Source organism: Prionailurus bengalensis, chromosome E1, assembly GCF_016509475.1.
Source record: "Prionailurus bengalensis isolate Pbe53 chromosome E1, Fcat_Pben_1.1_paternal_pri, whole genome shotgun sequence".
Classification (NCBI taxonomy): Eukaryota; Metazoa; Chordata; class Mammalia; order Carnivora; family Felidae; genus Prionailurus; species Prionailurus bengalensis.
This window is the reverse complement of record NC_057347.1, coordinates 4,886,947-4,902,357: the sequence shown is the minus strand read 5'-3', so window position 1 is coordinate 4,902,357 and position 15,411 is coordinate 4,886,947. Positions and strand designations below refer to the sequence as shown.

At 48.9% G+C, this 15,411-nt stretch overlaps 1 protein-coding gene across 1 annotated transcript; it reads left to right on the top strand.

Annotated features, from left to right (window-relative positions):
* The first annotated feature begins 5,243 nt into the window (after nucleotides 1-5,243).
* Nucleotides 5,244-15,215, top strand: TMEM220 (transmembrane protein 220). The gene is made up of 6 exons (XM_043583138.1): nucleotides 5,244-5,367; nucleotides 5,843-5,872; nucleotides 8,275-8,335; nucleotides 10,291-10,414; nucleotides 11,721-11,780; nucleotides 13,856-15,215. Exons 1-6 carry the CDS (start codon nucleotides 5,275-5,277, stop codon nucleotides 13,989-13,991), a joined length of 504 nt encoding a protein of 167 aa, XP_043439073.1. The 5' UTR covers nucleotides 5,244-5,274; the 3' UTR covers nucleotides 13,992-15,215.
* Nucleotides 15,216-15,411: the final 196 nt, after the last annotated feature.

Below are 15,411 nucleotides of genomic sequence, written 5' to 3'. Positions count from 1 at the left end.
TTAGCCCCTGTCATCTCTGTCCCCAAACACAGCATCCAGCGGGCATCACCAACACCCGCGTTCAGGACACTCACCGACGATGACCCTGCCGCAGACCCTGTCTCTCCTGCTCCACCCCACCCCTGAGTGGCTGATGACAGGACAGGTAATGGGGATGGGTACAAGGTAAGTGAGTCTGTAAGAGAGAACGGTGCCCCCTCAGCTGCACTCAGAAGCGGGCGAGATGGCTGGGGCCAGCAGGTCAGCTCGGTTTCCGCTCTGCAGGCGAGGTGGGTGTGAGGCCACACTCTCCAGAACTCTAGAATCACAGCACAGAGAGGAGGAACGGAGCTTGTGAGGTGCCTCTCGGTCCACATCAGCCTGCGCGAGGACGTTTGACGGGGAACCTTGAGTGTCCCCGGCCGGCGGAGGAAAGCCCCTCTCCGGCCTGAGCTGGTGTGAGCTGGGCCTACCCTGGCCCACTGGATGGACATGACTCTGGGTTTTCACGGCCACCAAGCCCCCTCTGCTGACAGTCTTTTTTAGACACGCTCAAGGCCTCATCAGCTGCCCATCAATCCCGTGGCCCTGGGAGGCCGGCTAAGTCTGTCCGTGTTGAGTCTGCCGGTCTCTGCTCCGTCAAAAAATTCAAGTTACTGAATTTATAATCCCACTTGCAGAGCACAAGCGAGCACCTCTGTTTCCAAGTCTTCTGGGGACAGGTATCCGCGTGCTGCCCAGGCACCGGTGGGTGGCTCCCGCTGCTTTCCTGATGCTGTCACGGGTCTGGCAGCTGGGGGACAGCCCGGCAGAATGGAGGCCTGTCGAGCCGCCCCTTCTGCAGAAGCCACCCTGACAGGCCCTTGCCCCCACCCACGTGGCATCATCTCGACCGTACTGTAACGCTGCAGTTAGAAAGGGAGACGAAGTGACTCCTCAGGCAGACCTCTCTGGGATACTGGATTCTTTCAAACTTATTTCTCGGGGCGCCTGGGTGGCTCGGCCAGTTGAGCGTCCAGCTTTTGATTCTGGCTCAGGTCGTGACCTCGTGGTTCACGAGACTGAGCCCCGAGCTGGGCTCTGCGCTGACAGCACGGAACTTGCTTGGGATTCTCTCTCTCTCTCTCTCTCTCCATTGCTCTCTGGCCCTCCCCCACTCATGCTGTCTTTCTCTCTCAAAATAAATAAATATACTTTGAGAAAAAAACTTACTTCTCATGACTTTTCAGGCTAAGCCTCCTCTTCCCTGTCTTTGCAAAACATAGGATTTCAAGCATAGGTCTAAGTACTGATTCATGGTTTTACAAGCCATCATTCTGCAGTCATGGGTGACGAAAGCCCAACTCGCACAGGCGTACATAGAAAGAGGACTCTGTTGGCTCACAAAACTGAAGGGGGGGGGCGCGGCAGCCCCCAGCGTTTAACGTGGCTGGTTCTAGAGCCTTCTTTATCTCTGACCTCGGATTCCTCTACATGATTTCACCCTCAGGAAGGCTTTCTGCTGGAAGCTTTGGCATACATGTGGTCAGCTCAACACAGTCAGCAAAAAAAAAAAAAAAAAAAAAAAAAAAAAAAAGGAAGCAAAGCAGTCTGGGTTACCAGACTTTGCAAAGATTTGGGACATACTCATACTGAAAGAATGATTCCTTGTCGATGTGAAAGTCAAATGTCACTAAGCACCCCGTATTTTATCTGGCGACCCCAGTCCAGCACAGCTCCCAGGACCGAACCTGGCCAACTGGGATCACGTACCATCCCGGACCCAGTCGGTACGGTCAGGAGGATGGGTTACGCCGAGTGGGAGGCTGGGGTCACCTCCCTTTTTCTGGAAAGGGGGCAGCATGGTCGGCCCTCTGAGTATAATACATGCCCCAGGGGAGGGAGGTGGGTCCCTCCCCAAATAACTGGGGTGCTGACCCTAGAAGGTGGGGGATGAGCCCTGCACAGGTGAAAACAACAGATGTCTACACAGTGACCTTGAAGGCCCCAGACAATAGCGAAAGTTATAAAACTCCACGGTGGCTTTACGGCACACCACAGTTTACAAGGCACTTTCCACACTAGTCTCTCCTTTGCCATATACTCCTGTTTGGTCGGCAGGTAGTATAATCACTCCCTGTATGAGTTTGCCGGGGCTTCCGTAACAACGTAGCCCAGAATTGTGGGGCTTCAACAACAGACATCCGTTTTCTAGGATTCTGGAGGCCGGAAGTCCAAGGTGAAGGTGCAGACAGGGCTGGTTTCTTCCAAGGCCTCCCTCTTTGGCTCCTAGATGGCTGTCGTCTTTCTTCGCTGTGTCTTCACGTGATCTTCCCTCTGTGTGTGTTGTGTTTGTGTGTCCCCATCTCCTCTTCTTAGAAGGACACCAGTCATGGGGACGCCTGGGTGGCTCAGTCGGTTGAGCATCCGTCTCGATTTTGGCTCAGGTCACGATCTTGTGGTTGGCGAGATGCAGCCCCGTGTGGGGCTCTGTGCTGGCAGCATGGAGCCTGCTTGGGATTCTCTCTTTCCCTCTCTCTCTGCCCCTCCCCTGCTCTCTCTAAATAAATACGTAAACATTAAAAAAGAAAAAGACACCAGTCCTATTGGATCAGGGCCCACCCTAGTGATCTCATTTTAACTTAATTACCTCTTTTCAGATCCTATCTCCTGTGAAAGGTGAAATAAAATGGAGTCGCTCACGTCAAGCAGTTTTACAAGGGAGCCAGGGGACTATTAGGGAGGTGGTCCTCGAGTACATCCTCATTGGGTAGAACTTCTGAACTGGGCCAAACCACAAATGTTCCAGGGACTCTACACGAACACCTGTAGTTGCCACAGGAATGGACTTCTGCTTGGTGGCATCCTTGGTGACCAACGACGTCCAGCCACCACTGGCTTTCTGCCACTAACACCAATCAAAATTATTTGTGAACAACATACACAAACATTCCCTTGTGTCTTCAGAAACCTGACTTGTGTTCCTCATGGGACACAATTTGGGCTGCTACCCGAATCTGTGCCCCGCCCCAAAATGCAATTCTGGGACCCCCAAATAAATGCTTTCGTTTTATTTCAGTTCTGCCTCTTTTCTCGGTCAACTCTTCAAACACGGCCACATTCTGAAGTACTGGGTGTTAGGACTTTGATATATGAACTTGGCCGGGGGTGCAATTCAGCCTAAAACACTATCCTCTCCTTTATTAGTTTTTTTTAGAAAAATTAAAAAATAATTAATGTTTATTTATTTTTGACAGAGGGAGAGAGAGAGAGAGGGCATGAGCTGGGGAGGGGCAGACACAGAATCCGAAGCAGGCTCCAGGCTCCGTGCTGACAGCAGAGAGCCCAATGTAGGGCTTGAACTCACAGTCTGTGAGATCATGACCTGAGCCGAAGTCAGACGCTCAACCAGCTGAACCACTCAGGGGCCCCTTTTTGTCAGATAAGGAATAGAACAGTGAGGGTGGTCAGGACTTGCTCTCGAGTTCCAGGGCTGATTAGGCAGTGGAACTCACTAAGAAGCCACATTCTCTGACTGGCCTTTATCCCCAACATGCAGCCATTGTTTCTATGTGTGCCTGTCTGTCCCCCCACCCCACCCCGTCCCAGCCCACAGACTCCCTACTCCAAGAACACACTGCAAACCCACCCGCAGGGTCCAGGCCCTAAGCACGGGGCCGGGCACCCAGCAGGAATGACACTGAGTTAAAGAAACTCCTACAGCATTTCAGGAGATTGAGCTAAAAGAGGGCCAGGAGCACGTGCTCCTGATTTGAAGTGATAAAGATGCCTTAGAACAGCAAAAATGATGAGGCCTATGGATGTGTAAATGAGCCTGGGGAAGACTAATCAGAGGGTAAATTACACAACAACAACAACAACAAAAAAAAAAGGACTGTAAAACAAGCAAGGGGTTCATAAGAAATTCATGAGCAATGCGCAGGGAAATTTTGTTGGTTTTGGGGGTGGGAAAGAATTGCAAATATGTATAATATGTAAATACCTTTTATAATAAAAGCCCATGAAGATAAACGAGGCTGTCTGCAGAAAAGCTGTGAGCTGTGTAAGATGCTAATAGAACTGTCGTCACTAAGAAATTACCATAATGCTTACAGGGCACTCAAAGTTCCTAGAGCTTTGGAAAGAAATGCATAAATGCTAATCAGAAAATGCACACAGACACAGGCCTCTTTCTCTCTCCGCCTCTCACTCTGCGTTCTCTTTTTTCCTCTAATGTGAGGAAGGTAGCTTTGGGGAACAGGCAGGGTGGTTGGACCTACAGGGTTCAAACATGACCTTCCACCACCCAGGAGCAGCACTGACTCCAGCTACCTCCGTTTTGACCTCAAACGTTCTAACTGATGAAGTTCTGCTTTCCAGCTCATCCCTTAACTCGGGCAACAGACCCTGCGGGCAAAGAGTCCCCAAATGGGGATCGAACCACCCCCTCAAACCATAAGGACCTTCCTGAGCCAGCAAGACCCTGCATGAGACCCCAACACAGGGTTCCACCCGACCTGCACTGCCACCTGCTGGCACACACCGACCCTCGCCCTACATTTTCCTTCCGTAAGCCTAGAAGTTTTTCTGGCACTCCGGAGACAGCGTTTGAGACGCTGGTCCGCTGTCTTGCCGGTGTTGGCCTCACTGAAACAAATTCCTTTCTTGTTTCACCACCAGTGGTCGCCCTGCCTTTGGATTTTGTCAGCGGCGAGTGACCGAATCTGGTCTGTGTGGGGGCCCCGGAGCCGGGTGCCATCTTGGGCAAGTCATCCAGTGGTTCTGAGACTCGCTTTCCCCATCTGTGAAATGGGGACACAGCACCTTCCCTGGCCACGTCTTCGGGAGAATCTAAAGGGCGGAGTAGTAAGGCTAAAGTAGTGCCACGTCCTTACCCAGCGAGCGGCCGCCATTGGCCACTCGACACCTGGGGGGTGTTTGGGGAAAGAAACCCGCGCAGGACAAAGTGGGTTTCAGGGGAAGCCCACCCACCGCTGCCCTGTTGCAAGCCCCGCCCCAGCCCCGCTGCCCCGCCCCGCTGCCCCGCCCCCAGCCTCTGTCCGGGACGCCCCACCTCTAGGCCCCGACACCACACCCTCACCACGCCCCGACGCCCGGCCCCCGGCCTGCCCCGCGCCGCCCCTAAGCCTTCACGCCTGGCTCCGTCCCCGACGCCCCGCCCCCACCTCCGCACCACGCCCGCCCCTAAGCCCCGACGCCCCGCCCCTAGGTCCGGGACGCCACAACCCCGCCACGCCCCGCCCCTAAAGCCCGACGCCCCGCCCCCGGCCCGCCCAGACCCTTGGCCCCGAGCGGATGGCGCCTGCAGCGGGACGCTGGGCCCCCGGCCTGTGGCGGACCTGCAACGGGCTCATGGCCGCCTTCTTCGCGCTGGCGGCCTTGGTGCAGGTCAGCGCCCCGGCTCCCGGCGGCGGGCGGGTTCCCGGCACGCGGTGTGGACTGACCGGGCCGCAGGGTCGGGGGTCACGCCCCGGAGCCCCCGCCCCTGTCCCAGCGGAAAGCCAGGCGCGTTCCAGTGATCGCCCGCCCGCGTCCCGGAGCGGGGACCCAGCGCGGTTGAGGGCCCGGGAGAACCGTCTGGGGCGCGGGTACCCCTCAGGTCTGCCTTGGGACCCCCGATAAGGGCTTTCCTTATTCCTCAGACGGGGGCGCCCACAACACCGGTACTGTGTGCGCAGTGTGTGCGGCCCCCTTGCGGCGCTCAGCCAGAAGCCCCTGCGACCCCGCCCTCCGCTAGACTCTGTCCCCGCCGCCTGGCGCCGCGCCTGGCACCTAACAGGACTGGGACGCATCGAGGAGCAGACCAGATACGGGAGTGGGGCACGGGCCGCGCCTGCTAATGCCAGACGTCCTGTCTTTCCAGGTGAACGATCCAGATGCAGAACTGTGGATGGTGAGTAAAAGCTGCTTCCTGCGCCCCAAAGAACCGTGGAGCCGTGCGCGAAACACACAGGCTTGTTACCCATTTGGTCGCCCCTCCCGGCTCCATGTGCGGAACACCCCAGAAATAAATTCTTTGTAAGCTCTTTTTCCTAAAGTGTCAGGGGGGAAGGGATCAGGGTAGTAATGTGTATGGGGGAGAGAACACAGAATTTTCCAGACACAGGGGTCCTTAGGGCAGTATTCCCTTTGCATAAAAATGGGCCAACTGAGGACACTTTTCTGAAGACACAGAGTAGACCTCCCAAGGACAACTGAACCATTCCCCGGGAGTTTCTACCCAGACACTCCAACACACATTTGACCAGAAAATGGCGGGCTTAAGGTCTGTGGTTCCTCTAATTCAGTGAGTTATATTTATAAAGAGTAATTCGAGCCCATAAAATCTACAGGATACATCTAACCAATGCTCTGGCTGAACTGTTCGGAGGAGGGAGAGATCGTCCACACGTTTCCTGAAATATCTGGATTTTGCCCAGTTTCTTTCAAAACGGATACGCAAGACTGCAGTATCGCCAGCCAAGATGACTTTTGGCTTTGGAAGAATATTAGCAACAAATGAAAGTGTTTGGATTTGTAATGTGAAATCCCAGCCAGTCTTTTTAGTGCAGTGGAACTCCTTCTGATAGTGCTTATTGTCCAGATTCACATGCTCTCGCATCAAATCAAACTGCCTCTTCCTCAGCACGCGGGGCCATGTCCTGAGTTCCAAATATTATTTCCCTGCAGGCGACTCTCCAACACCCAGCTTAATGGTGAATTTCCAAAAGACTGCTAGATCTTTCCACCTGTATATCACACTAGCTCCTCAAACACCCCAAGGTCCTGCCCAGCATCTTTCCCTACAAAGCCCCCTCCTCCTCCTGACTCACCCATTTCTATCAACAGCTGAATCATCCTCCGGGTCATCCTTGCTCCAAACCACATCTCAGTGCCTTACTACCACCTTTGAGAGCCTTTCAGAAAACAAAACGAAGAACAAAGCAATCCAACAGTGCCCCGTGTAGGTCTGACCGCTTATCTGTACAGTCTGTATGTCACCTCTCACTTCACGCTTAGACGACATAACACCAACAGACAGCATGTCCCCGCAGACAGCCCTCCTTGCCAGGTTAGCCCTCCATCACCCCACGTGGACTCCTGTAATAGCTTCCCAATTCTTGGAGCTGCCTCTGATCTCTTCCGCTTCCCACGTACCGTTTCCTGCTTCAGAAACTTCCCTCGTTCCCCAAGATCCCTGAGTTACAACTCCCCAGGTTGGCACTCAACGCCCACCGCAGGATGGCTCCAACCCACCTTCCCAGCCTGGTCTTGGAAGCCCGATCCCCCTGTAATACTTACTGTGCCTCGCCCCTGGGATTTCTGTGTGTCGTGGTCAAGCTTCAAAGTCTATCTCAAATGCTACGTCACTCAAATCTCTCTCCCTCTTTCCCATAGGTTCTAACCGTCCTTCCTTCAAACCTTTAACACTAACACATTCTGCTTTACATTTGAGTTGGTTCAGTACATGCCAGCTCCTGGGAGAACAGGGACCACTTACTCCTTCTTCTTGGTATTCCTCAGGCAACCTAACAGAGCCTTCCTATGGCAGTCCTTCTGTATTGACTGTTGAGTGAAAGAAAGAATGAGTGGATGCAAACAGGAACCAGTACTACGTCACTGGGCCTTGGGGGCTTGTACCTCACACCTGACTCACTTCCACGTCCCCTACTTCATCTTGTTCACGGAGGACTCCTGTATCAGGATGCATATAGGAGCAGATAACAGAACATCTGCCTAGCATCAGGTTATAAGAGTATCTCACTTAACAAGAAGTCCGGAGGGAGCTGCTTAGCGGCCAACAACGTGATCAAAGACCCGAGCTTCCTTTCTTCTCTGCCATCTCCAATGTGTGGGTGATATATTCTCTCATGTTCACAGAATGGCTGCTGCCGCTCCAGACATCATCCCCAGACAAGGGCATCCCCAGTAGGAAGAAGTAAGGCAGGAGCAAAATGATTTTTCCTCCTGTGCTTTCTTCCCTTTTATTGGGGAGGAAATGTTTCCCAGGAAGCCCTTCAGACAGGCTGCTAGTCACTGTGTGCATACCAACTTGGTTTATGGTCTGAGATCCATCCTGCTCGGTCAGCATCTGGGCATTATTGGTTGTTAAACGCTCTGGGTATCAGCTTTGCCCCTACAAGACTTCTTACTACATTTCATGGCGGGAGCATGATCACCCTAGCTGAAGAGGTTGGGAATATAAATTGGCTTTTTTGGCTTTCATAATGGCAGGTGGGCAAGGGAGAGAGACACTAAGAACGAATGCCATGGGGCGGAAATTACCCACGTAATTTTCTCTCTCTTTGCTAACAGGTGGTGTACATGATCCCTGCTGTGCTGACCTTGCTTGTTGGACTTAACCCCCTTGTCACGGGTACGAACCCTGGATTCTGCAGGGAGATACAGCAGATCAGACTTCTTATAATAATGACAGACTCCCAGGAGAAACACGGGGCTGTCCAGGTCTTCTCGTTTCTGATGATGAGAGGGGCTAATTCTAATCTAGGTCACCCACACCATCTGCAGGCAAGTGTCACAAGGACCGGCCATACCAAGACCGTCTTTTACCAACTTGGAACCCAAGAGCGTATATGCTCGTGGGCAACAGTGGTTCTGCGGCTTAGCCCGTGAGAGAGAAGGGCGTCAGTCACCGCGCCAATTTCTAAAGCCACCAAGCTGATAGAAAATCAGCAACAAAGTGCTAACCTGGTATCTCCAGAGTCAGTGGCAACCAGTGTCTATTATATGTTTACTCTTCATCAATATATGGCCGGCTACTCTATGTAGAGAAACAGTTTATAACATCCATACAAATGTCTAGGTTTTGCATTAATACGTATCACCCCCCCCCCCAGCCTCCCTCTGTCCTGTCGTGGTACCTACTACAATTTATTTCATGCTTTTTTATGTTTTCCCCCCACTAGGCTATACGCCCCTTAAAAGTCGGACCATGTCTAGCCCATCTTTGCCCAAGCCCCGCTGAAATAAGGCCACGAATATGGTTTGGTACTTAATGCTTGTTGAGTGGATGGATGGCTGTAACCCAGAGGCTTTATCATACATTTTATAAACTGCTCCTTGGAATGAAAAAAAAATACATATGTATACACACACACGTATATACATATATTTTTTTTTCATTTCACATACATATATAAAATCTGCCAGGTGGGTATACATATAAAGAAATTCCCTTAAAATATCAGGTCTATGTTGCCCACAAGCTACCTACTTCGATGCGGGCAAAACATAGTCGCTTCGCCTTTTACAGCCCCAAAAACTCAACGAACCTTGAGGTGGTGGACAGTTTTATACCTTAAAACCGTGTCTCATAACAAAAAAGAAATTACATTTTACTGTGTTTACTAACATTTTCTTATTAACAGGACTGTTGGTCCTGACGGGTTATTCTTCACTGTCGTGAAAACAGCTCCTTTGCCAGTGAGTCCTCAGAGTTCTCAGGGCCTTAGAATAAAGACCAGTGGCTCCCAGCTGGATGGGGAAAACTCGTGTCCCCTAGATGCACGCGCTCCTCGTACAGGTGCCGGGAACTCTTGTCCGCATCTTTAAGGTGCAGTGGTTTGGGCTCCATTAGTTGCCGGCAAGGAAAACACTGAACTCAAACGGGCTGTGAGCTCGAATGGAGACGTACTGGGGTACGTGACTGAAAGAAACGCAGGGGTGGTGCTCGCTTCAGGCACTGGCTCAGAACTCTCGGCACCTCTCTGTTCCACCGTGTGCCGATGGACTTCAGTCCAGGGCCCCTCGTGGTAGCCCGGCAGGTCAAAGTTCACTTCTTCCTGCCCGCTCAGTCCAACAGAAGATAGGATCTGCTTCCCGATATCTCCACCGACGTCTCAGAATTGAGTTGTCGGCCCTGATTTGTCAGCTGTTCTTCTGGAGCCAAATCACCACCGCTAAAGGGATGAAATGCACTGAATAATCAAGCTAAGGTCCAGTTGTCTGGGACACATGGCCGGGGGGTGGGAAGGGCAGACCCCCAAAGAAAATGAGGGTAGTCATCATAGAAAGGGCACATGTCCACTTAAGCTTATTATTACTGCTTTAACCTCTATGACATTCCTCAAAAGAAAACTTAAAGAAACCCCAGCTTTTTTTTTTTTTAAGTAAGCTCCACTCCCAACGTGGGGCTCGAACTCAGGACCCTGAGATCAAGAGTCACATGCTCCACCCACTGAGCCAGGCAGGCACCACCCCAGCCTTTTCTGAACGCTTTACCTGAAAGACTATGGCAGAGCAGATACAGAGAGGTCATGTTTCTCTGGGATGTGATTCCATGACTGACCGTGTCAGAATATCTATTTTCAGGCAACATCATTTGGAAGAGTATCTCTGCTATACACACATTCCTGTGTATCGTGTGGGCTGTCGGCTTGGCGGGCCACCTCTGGCTTCATTCACAACAGAACGTCTTACATGAGGAAGAAGGCAGGTGAGCAGTGACTTTTGCTCTTTGGAAGGGGTGGGGTAGAACTGAGAAAGCTCCTGGTCCTCCGCAACCCCTGATCTGCACCACGATGACTCAGCTCCCTCAGCCACACCATCAGGAGCAGGGAAGGTATCACCTCCTTGAGAGGAGCCTGGAGAAGCTGAAGGAATGATGGAGCCAGGATTCACACCCAGCATTGCGCACCACATCCCTCAATCACTGCTGGAGGCGGTCAGCACATAGGTTAGGCAGTTGACCTCGGCTCCCTTATAACGAACGAGCCAAGGAAGCCGTACAGTTAAGAGTCTGGTCGAACAAGGCGAAAACTCCATCAGCATTCTGATTTAGTTGTGGTTCTGGCCAAAATCTTACCTACAAGCGTGAGCAGCCACCTCAGAGGTCGGTATTTTAAGTCAACGTCTGTCAGCCTTGCCCTGCGAAGTCTCCTGTCATCTCCTCCCTTTGTCAAGGCCATCTGATCCGAACTTATCACCTCTTCTTTTGCTTCCTCCCACCCTTGACTCCTTGGCCTGTTGCATAGCCCCCTTCCCTTCCTGTCCATCCTACTGCTAACACCAAGAGTTAGAGACCTAGAAGTTACTCGTCCCTGGCAGGGTGCTTCTTTGCCATAGGCCTTAATCCCTGGAAAACCAGAGAGCAAATCAGGTTGGGCTGAATCACCTCCACCAACTTCAGGCCCATGAGTTACTTCCGGTAACTTCCGGAGTTACTTCTGGCTTCCGGTGGTACCATGGCCAGCTATGACTGTCTTCTACTCTATGTAAAAGATGCTTTTAAGGCATATTTCTAGAAGCATCTACCCACCCCAAAATCATTAGTTGCCTCATACTACAAACCATTCCTCTCCACTGAGACGTGACCCATGCTCCTGCTGCACGTGCTTAATTATTTATTGATTTGAGTTCATCTTACCTAACATTGATCCCTCTAACACAGTGGTAAAGTGGTGCCTGTATGATCGATCTAGGATCGTTTCCCTGCTTGTACTCTAATCCTCCCGGTGACCCGAAGTGATTTCTGTGTTGTGCTGTTGTTCACTTAGAAGCTGAGGAGCAGTGATGGAGCTCACACCTGCCTCATAAGACGAAACCTGTGTTCATATAAGGCTTTAAATTGTCTGAAAGAAGTAACTTATGACTCATGGCCAGACTTGAAAATATTCTGTAGATGCCACGTATCTTGGGGGAAGGTCATCTAATAGCAGCAGCTGGTGGTCACGGAGAGAAAAGGACGATTCACAGGTCATTTGCAGCTACTTCAAATATCTGAAATGTATGCTGTTTTATAGGGAACTGTTTGGTCTGGTGATTATCACAGCATGGATGAGCCTATGTCACAGTTCATCAAAGTAAGTTTTCAACTCGTTAGCTAAAATCAGATGTCTTGAGGAAGCCCAGGTGTCTCAGTTGGTGGAGGGTCTGACTCTCGATTTCGGCTCAGGTCATGATTTCATGGTTCGTGGGATCAAGCCCCGCATCAGGCTCTGTGCTGACAGTGTGAAGCCTGCTTAGGATTCTCTCTCTCCCTCTTTTCCCCTCCCCCACCTGTGCACCCTCTCTCTCTCTCAAAATAGATTAACTTTAAAAAAATGAACAAATCGCTTCAAAAATATAAACTAGCAAAACTGACACGAGAAGAAATACTCCAGGACAATTCCATAACTATTAAAGAAACTCTAGACCACATGCCCTAACTGGAGAATTCTACCTAATATTTAAGGAAAAAATAATGTCAGCCTTTAACAAACTCCCAGAGAAGAGAAAAAGATGAAACACTTTACAATTCATGTTATGAGGACAGAATAACCTTGATACCAAAACTTAGCAAGAACATTAAAAAAAAAAAGAGAGAGAAGAAAAGAAATTACCCAGCAGCCTCACTCACAACCACAGATTAGAAAATCCTAAATAAAGCACCAGTAAATAAAATCCTGCAATATGTCACCCAACCACCGTCTTGGGTCCATTCTATGAGCACGGTTTAACATTCAAAAACCAACCAGTGTTCTCTATCATGTTAACAGAATAAAAGAATAAATAAGCTCTCTTCTCAATCTATACAGAAAGGATACCTGGTAAAATTCACCATCCGTCCACAAGAGGTCTTAGGAAACAGGTGTAGAAAGGAACTAAAGCTGACCAGTGGGATCTACACCAAAGCCTGATACTCAGTGGCCAGCAGTTGCAAACTTGCCTTCTGAGATCAGGAAAAGGTGAGGTTAGCCACCGTTACCACTTCCGCTCAACACTGTTCAAGCTAGTATCGTAGCCAGTCCGATAAGGCAAGAAAAAAATTAGAGGCACAACGACTAGAAAAGAAAAACGTTCGCTATCCGTGGGTAACGTGATTGTGTACACAAAATATCAAAAAGAATCTGAAAAGTTATTAGAGTGAGTTTATTAGCATGATTGCTGCCCACTAGGTGAATGTACTCAAATCAACAAGTTGCGGAAAATGGTGAAAACAAAGTTAACCATAAATAAGAACATCGAGAAATCAACTCCCTAGGAATAAATCTAGAAAGAGATAGGCAAAAGCTCCACAAATAAATCGACAAAACACTGTGGGAGAGATTAAAGAAGACCTAAACAAGTGGAGGGATAAACCTGTACTGGGAAAAGGGTAAGACTAATGAAAGAGTAAATCTAGAAACAGGTCCATCCGCGCACAGGTAGACCCTTGACTCCTGACCGCGTGGCAGTACAGGTGCAGCAAAGAAAGGCAGACTTCTCAGCAAGTCCTGCTGGGTCAACGGAATACCCATGTGGCCAAACTTTCCCCACCTGACTTTCATAAACAGCCGTTCCAGGTGGATTGCAGATCTAATGTGAGAAACAAAACAGTGAGCCTTTTAGAGAAGACAACCCCAAATCCTCCCCAAGACTTTGGGGAGGAAAAGTTTTCTTAAACAGGATACAGAAATCATTAGGAAAAGATCAATTGTCACACTGCCTAATTAATCAGTGACTTCAGTTCCTCAAAAGACATCATTATAGGAGTGGGAAAAGCTATTTGCAACATATATAAACACCAAAGATGTGCACTAAGAATAAAGAACTCCTGGGGCGCCTGGGTGGCTCAGTTGGTTAAGCGTCCAACTTCGGCTCAGGTCATGACCTCACGGTTGGTGGGTTTGAGCCCAACCTGGGGCTCTGTGGTGACAGCTCAGCCTGGAGCCTGCTATGTCTCTCTCTCTGTCCCTCCACACCTCATGCTCTCTCTCTCAAAAATAAATAGACATTTTATAAAAGGTAAAAAATAAAAAAAAGAACTCCCACAAATCAATAAGCTATATTCCAATAAAAATTAAGAAAAAGTCCTATAAAAATGTGTTCACCAAATTCAACCTTTGTATTTGTTTCCAAAGCAATCCATAAATGTTATTGGATTTTTACTGATAATCGTTCCTGTGTGTCTTTATAGGAATCCAGTTGGTGGAAGAATTCAGTTGGCTACTGCCATTGTAATTGCTCTCTTCCCATTTCTCTCTTGGGTCTACATATACATAAACAAGGAGATGCGGTCCTCCTGGCCAACTCACTGCAAGACAGTACTTTAACTGAAGCCAAGAATCCCATTATTAAAATGAGTATTGTCAATCAATTTTTTATAAACATGGTTGTAACAAGCCAATTTCCTAGGAACTTCAGGTCATCTCAGCTAATATTAGAGGTAATTAAAAAAAAAAAATGCCAAGAACTTTCTGAGGATGTCTACGGTACAGCATAGAGTTGCATGGAACTGGTAAGAGAGGGGTCTGACATTCGACTGGGTCCCCGTAGAGTAGAAAAGGTCACAGAACAAAAGTGAAGAGATACAAATTCTGACTCAGCTTACCCCTGTCTATATGACTTGGGCAAATATATACACCTCCTGGCGGATATGTCTTCATCTGTAAAACAGGATTAAAACCAGATCTCCTACTTACTTAATACAGTTGCAGGGGATTAACATGGATAATATGAGAGCCTCCAAAATTACCAAGTGCTTATAAGGGGCTTACAGGGGATTAAAACAGAAGAAAACAGGGTTTCGGTGGAATGATAGAAACAGAGATTCAAGAGAGGGCCGTGCCCCCGAAATGAACTCATTATACTGGACCCGTGCAGTGCAGTGAGCTCAATAATGTCCAAGGAACGAGCACATCTTGGAAAGAAAGGAGAATTAGGTAGAATAAAGGAATTTGGGACCAGAAGGAAACGGAATATTCACTACATGGTAAATGAGAAGTATGACCAAAATCGATATTTTTTTAAATGAATGTCAAAGGTAACCCTGGGGAGAAGACCATCTGGTAGCTGTACTCTCCAACGTGGCGACTTATGTTACCATAACCGTGGTGCGCACACACACACGCGTGACACGGTGACATCACCGCGGTGCATACAGACGTCACGTAACATGCTAACGTAACCGTAAGATGTAGCACTGAGCACTTGGAATGTGGCTACACTGAGGAAGTAAAATTCTACGTTTTTCACTTGAATTTTATAACATGTCGATTCAGTTATTAGAAAAGTTAGAAATGTGTCTGGAACGCTTGTTTTGAGTGTGTTTGGAACAACATGGTTATGTGAATCTGCTTAATTCCAGTTTTTATATCTAAATATAGATGAAGTATTAACAGTGAAAATGTGGCGTCCCAATGGAGGGGTGCTAGTATAAAACACACGCGGGATTTTAAAGACATAGTACAAAAAGTATAAAATATTCTCATATTGATTACATGTTGAAATATTTTAGCCATGTTTGCATTAATATAAAATATATCATTAAAATTTGTCATCTGTTTCTATTTACTTTTTGAAGCGTGAATGCTTTTAAATTAAATGGCTCCCATCGTATTTCTGTTGGATGGCAATTTTGGGGGGTCAGCATCAAACTCGGGTCAAAATACCGTTTCACGACATTTAGGAAGTATTTCACTCAAAGAATATTAGTACCAATCATGTATCAGGAGAGTGGAAATAAGTCTGTCC

Excerpts from the sequence above, each read along its gene's own strand:
- TMEM220 (XM_043583138.1), top strand. The coding sequence starts at position 5,275 with ATGGCGCCTGCAGCGGGACGCTGGGCCCCCGGCCTGTGGCGGACCTGC. Across the intron at positions 5,368-5,842 it reads CGCTGGCGGCCTTGGTGCAG|GTGAACGATCCAGATGCAGA; the intron begins GTCAGCGCCCCG and ends CTGTCTTTCCAG. Across the intron at positions 10,415-11,720 it reads TTACATGAGGAAGAAGGCAG|GGAACTGTTTGGTCTGGTGA; the intron begins GTGAGCAGTGAC and ends GCTGTTTTATAG.